At 42.1% G+C, this 6,749-nt stretch overlaps 1 protein-coding gene across 1 annotated transcript; it reads right to left on the reverse strand.

The window, feature by feature from the left end:
* Positions 1-2,507: 2,507 nt before the first annotated feature.
* dmrta2 (DMRT-like family A2) lies at positions 2,508-5,603 on the reverse strand. The gene is made up of 2 exons (XM_051947377.1): positions 4,751-5,603; positions 2,508-4,229 (listed from the first exon to the last, which is right to left on the reverse strand). The coding sequence occupies exons 1-2, from the start codon at positions 5,208-5,210 to the stop codon at positions 3,343-3,345; spliced, it is 1,347 nt and encodes a 448-aa protein (XP_051803337.1). The 5' UTR covers positions 5,211-5,603; the 3' UTR covers positions 2,508-3,342.
* Between the last annotated feature and the right edge of the window lie 1,146 nt (positions 5,604-6,749).

Consider the following 6,749-nt stretch of genomic DNA (forward strand, 5'->3'; position numbering starts at 1 on the left):
TCAGATTGTTTAAGTAAGTTAGAAGCTATTGGTGTTTTGTGTGAAGTGTTTTGAAGCACAACAAATTTGTGAATTACTTTTATCAGTCACTATTATGTCTCTAAGTTTGGCTGGATTAGATTTGTGTTACAACTCTGTTAGCCTTCATTTTGGCTTTAATTGGTTCTTTGAGTTTTTCTTTCTACTATCACCCCTGTTCTTATATCACTAATCAATAAACTGCTTCATAAACCAACAACTTCTGGATTTCTGTCGTCTTCTCAGCTGTAGCGACAGCAGATTGTGCTCATATCAGCCTGCTTCTAGTCCATAAACAGCACAGAGAGCCAAAGACACAGTTCCTGATTTTAGCTGACATGTGAACACAGACCTGAAAGGAAGTTCAGTTTGTTGCTTCTGTCTGTTTGTAGTTTTTTTTCCCTCTGAGTTCTACAGCATGAGGATCCATATGAGCATCTCCAGAGCAAAAGAGCTGTCTATGCACAAACACAGCACAGCAGCAGCTTTTTAAATTCTCCATAATTATAAATGATCCCTGACATGCAGACAGAATGGATCAGGATCTCACTTTATGAAATAAAACTAAACTTTTATTCACCTCAGACAAAGCTACAGTTTATCAGCTGCATTTGACAACATTTTCTAAAGTTTTTATCCTGAGCTGAATTTTTTTTAAAAAATATATTTACTGTAAAAGTCTTATGTCTGGATTAAAGTCAGAGTATTTTTCTGTCATATCAGGTTTTGTTCTGAGGTGGATTTTAACATTTCATGGCAGGATAAAGATCGTGACCTCTCTTATCATTAAAAATCTGCACAATTACTAACCCAGGAACAATGAAAACACATTTTATTGTGGTATGTTTGGCTGGAATAAGGTAAAATATTATCACATATGGACAGAACTTTCTATATTAAAACCAGAAATAAACTGGATGTTTTGCCTGTAAGTGATTTTTTTCCCCTCAATCAAACACATTAAAGCATCTTTGGTGCTCAGCTGTTGACTAAAAACCTACATTTTTCTGTGCATGTGAGATAATTATGAACACTGACAAAGTGTTCACATTTTCTCTGAACTTTAACAGCATAAAGCGACACCTAAAATCCAGCTATGGACTTCAGTTTTTGTGCCACTCCACAGTTTCTTGCTGCTTTTGCTCAAGCAGTCATCTTCTAACGCTGACATAAACCGACCTGCAGGTGGCGCCATTGGATTTGGAAACGGTCTGACTTCTGTGGCTGCAGTAAAAAATAACTGAGTGGGTGGAGAACGTGTTGGCAGAGGCTCAGCTGAGTGGGTCGTATGGCCTCCATAGAAACCAGAACTGTGGCCTCCAGTCTGACTTCAGATCAGAAACATTCATGCTCATTTAAAGGTTTACTGGAAGAATAATCAGAGCAGATTAATTGGTTTCTTTTCTTTAAAACAAGGCCTGGTTTATTTCTTTTTAATCAAAATCGATCAAAGCTTTGACTATAACATACAATATTGCTGCTTTTTAATAATTAGATTTGATTATGTGATAAAAAATATATTTTCAATGCAAAATAAATTAAACTACACTCTCCTAATTTCTTACACTGATAAGTAATTAATTGTACATTTTTTCTCTTTTTGGGATGTTTATTGCGTTATTGTAGCTATTAATCTGCACATTTAGTCACTGAAATAAATAGCGTAGTTACTTTTTTTAAAATTTAATAACAGATATTTTATCTCATAACTGGATTTAATGAGGAATGATTAATAAAGGCGCCAACTTTAGGATGTCCATTAACTGAATTTGGCCATTTGGTTCGTTTTTAAAATGTAAAAACTCATAATTAAATGTTAATATTGCATTACTCCTTCGTAGCTTCTCTTTTCAACTTTGATATTAATAATCTGCGTTTACAGTGTGTGTGTGTGTGCAGTAATTAGCACGAGGCTGGTTAATTAAGAGGAAAAACAAAACATACTGACCCCCTGTCTGTCTCTCTATCTGCCCAGCCTTTAAAAAAATATTTTAAATGAGAAAAATAAATAAATTCTGCAGTTAATGGACAGTTTTTCTACGAAATATTTTATGCGCAATGAGACGTTTCCTTCGAGTTCTCACAGCAACGTGCGTAATGTCAGAGAAAACTGCACCACCAAGGGTTATGGATAATATTTTTATCTGCTTCATTATTTTATTTGGATTATCTAGAATATTTAAGCTTGCAAAAATAGCCTTAAACTACAACCGCAATCAGTAAATTAACATTTTTGCTTTTAAAAAAACTAATCAATCCGTCTATCTGCTTCTCAAACATCATAATTATTTAATTATCTGAATTTACGCTCTTGGGATTGTGATATGTGCTTTTTTTTCTCCTCCAGAAAGTATCCAAACAAGAATTTTACCCTCAAGGTGATCTAAATATTTCACACCTTCACGCAGCTTCCAGCCAAACGGTGCGTCTTTACGCATCCTCAGCTTTTACGCACGGACTTTAATCAGCCAAAAAACGACCAGTGTTCATGGGTTTCCACCGTTTTCTTTAAAATAACATTTATTTTCAGCATATTCATACAATGTGACAGCACAGCTTGTAACATTTGAAGAGGAACTGACTCGATCCAGCACGTTGTCACAAAATATTGGAGCTGACTAACGGATAAATGAAAAGTCAAATAGAGCATAGCATTTCATATTACCAAATGCAATATATAATACAGGCAAGCTGGAAAAAAACTAAAAAAAAGAGTGAGATAACTGGAAAAAATACATAAGGAAAAAATGAATGGCATTTACACATCATTAGTTCAACTTTTACAGCAGGGAATGAGGTTAACATCCTTAGAAGCTACATGTTTTATTTAATAACTTAATTTTCTGTGTTTAATATCCCGTGTGTGTGTGTGAGAGAGAGAGAGAAGAAAAGGGATTTACCAACCAGCTGCAAAATTTAAAGGGCTTTAAACAGTCAAACCCCTCTGATAAATAATTTCTTGGCAACAGATTTGACAGAAATCTGTCATAAAATCATGTGTGTAGTTTTTATCCTTTTTTCTGGGTTTCATTTTTTATTTCCCCAGATTGATGGTGATTTATTTCTGGATTCTATAAATAAATTTCGGTTATTTTATTGATACATGGGGGGTGTCATCCAAACTTTTTTGCAGCCTAACATATAAAATTATTTTTGAAAATTACACATCAGTGAGTTTAGCTTTTTTTCCCCTCTCAGACCATTTGACTACAAGCCAGATAATCCTATTATGTACAGCAGCTTGTAGCCAAAACACGTCACAGATTTTCAACACTTGTGGCTACAAATACAATGGAATGTGTCTCTGTGCGCAGCCGGCCCGCCTCACTGTTTGTCCGGCGTGTTGTTCACCAGAGGCCCGTACAGGCCGCTGGCGTAGCCCTGCTCCTTGTGCAACATCGTCCTGTCCCTTATCAGGTCGCTAAACGCGTAGTCCATCGGGGGTCTGAAGCCCAGGGTGGGCATCAGGCCGGTGGTGGAGTAGGGCGTCATGAAAGCCAGTCCCCGGCTGTGCGCTGAGTAGGCCAGCCGCAGCGGGTTCAGTCCCAGGTGGGTGCCCAGGGGGTAGGTACTGGGGTCTGCGCCGAAGTGCGGGGCGTTTGGCTGCAGGGGGGAGAACGCAGAGCGGTTACTCAGCGTCATGGCTCCGGGCAGCATGGGCCTAGTCGGGGCGGTGGTGGTGGCGGAGGACGGAGGAGGCTGCTGCGCGTTTTGGAGCATCCTCTCCGCCGTCCACGTCTCCTCCGGCCCGGCCTTGCTGGCGCCCTGAGCGCCGCTGTTGTTGAGGATCTGCTCGATGGCCTGAACCACGTCTTTGCCGCAGCCCTGCAGGACGAGCTCCAGCACGCTGCGCTTGTGGCTCGGAAACACTCGGGTCAGGATGTCGATGGCGTTCATGTGGCGGGAGGCCGCGGAGGAAGGAGACGGCTCCTGCTCGTCTTTGTCGGTCTCGGAGCCGGAGTCCGAGCCGAGGGAGCTGACGGAGCCGGGAGTCTCCTCTCCGTCCTTTAACGGCTTCGACACCGGAGAGCTGATGAACGACTCGCTGTCTCCGTTCTCAGAGCCCGAGCCTCCGTGCCTGCCGTCCGGGGAGGAGATGCCCGGAGCGGAGTCACTCTCGGTGGACGCCGGTTTGCCCGCGGACTGCTGCGGGGTGGCGGAGCCGGACAGCTGGCTCTTTGGAAACAGATCATACTTCTGGATGCTTGAATCTGTGAACACAAACAGAACAACACGGCGTGAGAGGAGAGACACAGCATGATAATGTATGAATGTTACAAGAAAGCACAGGTCATAAATTAATCAGAGGGACTGATTTATGCGAAAAGAAATAAACTGTGGTTATTTTAGAGGCATTTAAAGAGCAGTGTGCCAGTTCTACATAAACAGTCAAACCCCTCAAGAACAGCTTTCACTGCGTCCAAATGTAAACTATCATTTACAACAATCCATCTTTACAACTAAATCTCATTTTATTAGTAGCTGTGGTGTTTAGCAGCGTCATTCTCTGGGCCTGACAGGTCAGTAAAGGCTAAATGAACCCAATCATGAGTCTAATTTGGGCCTAAATTATTAAGACACCACATTTTACTAAACTCCAACATCTCCAACATTTTGCCCACAGTGCTGCTCCTGTAGTGCGGACTGAAAAGACAGACTATGTCATTTCATGAACAGTTAAATCCTGAATACACCTCAGTCTGGAACACCTGATCACTGCTGCTCTTCTCACCTGAGTTGCTCTCGCTGTTGACGGAACCGAACACCTCGTAGTTGGGACGCGGCGGGATGATTCCGTTGGCGGCGGCCAGGGCCAGCCCCTCCGCGGTGCCGTACAGCAGCTGCAGCTCCCGGGCTTCGTTCTCCTCCTGCGCCTGCTGCCGCCTCAGCGCCACCTGGGCCGCCATCACCCGCTGCCTCTCCGCGATCAGGGTGCACTTTGCGCACATACAGTCCTTCCAGCGGCAGTAGCGCTTGTGGCCCTTCAGCGCGGACACCACGCCGTGGTTCCTGCAGCGCGCACACTTGGGAGTGCGCGGGTACTTGTCCGCGGCGCGCAGGATGAGCGGAGGGCCGCGCAGCAGGTTCCCGGCCATGGACACCGGGATGGAGGCTGCCGCGGCCGCTGCTGCCGCTCCGGGGTGGACTTGAGAGGCCGAGGAGACGGTGGGGAGCTCCGGTCTCAGATCCATTTCCGCGTTCCTCGCTGACAGAACTAAAACTTTAAAGAAGAAAACGGCGTTTAGCGAACGATCTGTTTCGGTGGAAGTGCTGCTGAGCTGATCACATCTGCTCCGCGAGGCTCAACATCTCTGGGCTGCAGGTGAACTCATTGATTTCTAGTAAGAAAACAAAAAAATCGGATTGAAACTGTCCCAGAAGTGGCGTGCAGCAGAAACCAAAGTGTGACTAGAAGCAGACGACTTTAAATCCGAGCAGAGCGACCATTCCTCCCCGAGATGAAGCGAGTGTGTCCGGGAGGAGCTGAGCTGGTTACGCGCCGCAGCCTGAGACACTAACTTCCTCCAGAGATTGTCAGTGGATACAGATCCCTCTCTCCTCTCTCTATTGTTGCTCCTACGTTTTCATTAGACAAATTTGACAACAATGTGGCGTCTGTCATTGGCCAAAGGGGGAAGGCGCAATCTGATTGGCTTGCCTCTTTTTTCAACTGTGTCCACCTGAGTTCCTTTTTTTCCCCAAATATCAAGTGTTAAGAATGTGAAGGGAGTTCCCGGAAAGCTCAAATCGATGCAGTGTATTTCACAAAAAAGAGTTTTATAGATTTAAAACAATAGAACGCCTTATTGCATTTAAACAGGAGCACAATAATGACCCTGAAATGAAGGAACATTTTCATCCCTTCAAAGAGCTTTCTGTGTGTTTCAAGAAATATTCTGTCTCATTTAAGCTCCAAATTACAGATTATTTAAAGCTAAAGAAGCTGCCTGACTGTTGTCTCCTCTGTAAGGTAAGTATCTTTGATTTTTTTTTCTTTTTTTGGTTCAGGAAGGTTTGGCATGTGGGGGAAAAAGGTCTGAATTATCGACTGCAGCGGATGAATATTAGTGAAGGGAGAATTCACGGTTCAGTGCCAACAGGAAAAGCAGGGAGTGTTCACATCTCTGCTGCCTGCAACCAGAAACTTCTACTGAATATCTGCTTCATGAGGTCAATTCAAGAAAGAAAAAAAACTGTTGTAACAAAAACAGCATTTATTTGTAGACTAGCCTGCAGACAGAAGTGAATTAATTCAGCTGTGTTTTATTGTTTTGGATTAAATGCGCCTGACAACAGTTTTTCTGCGATATTTTTTTTTTTTTTGCTTTTTTTCGTTTAAAACTGTAAACATAACTCAAAGTTAAATTATTGAGTCGTTAGTTTTTAATTGCTGGCTTTGTACTTTGTTCTGCTGTTTAAAAGAATGCTTTGAAAATGTATTTTTTATGCTTTTAAACATTGATTGCATCGATTTTGCTCATTTTATAGTTTATTATAGCAAAGCATTTCGTTTTTATAAATATAAATTTCTATTTATCCTGATTTGTGGTTATGAAAGCCACTTTAAATTTCTACTTATTGTTTTATATTGCTAAACAGTTAACATGATCATTTATTTGCACATTAACGTTATTCATTATTAGCCCAAAATGCATTAATTATATTTAGGTTAGCGTGTTCAGTTTGATTAATAAAGACGTTTTTCTTTATTTTTAAATGAATTACTGTCA

Source organism: Acanthochromis polyacanthus, chromosome 4 (assembly GCF_021347895.1).
Source record: "Acanthochromis polyacanthus isolate Apoly-LR-REF ecotype Palm Island chromosome 4, KAUST_Apoly_ChrSc, whole genome shotgun sequence".
Lineage (NCBI taxonomy): Eukaryota > Metazoa > Chordata > Actinopteri > Pomacentridae > Acanthochromis > Acanthochromis polyacanthus.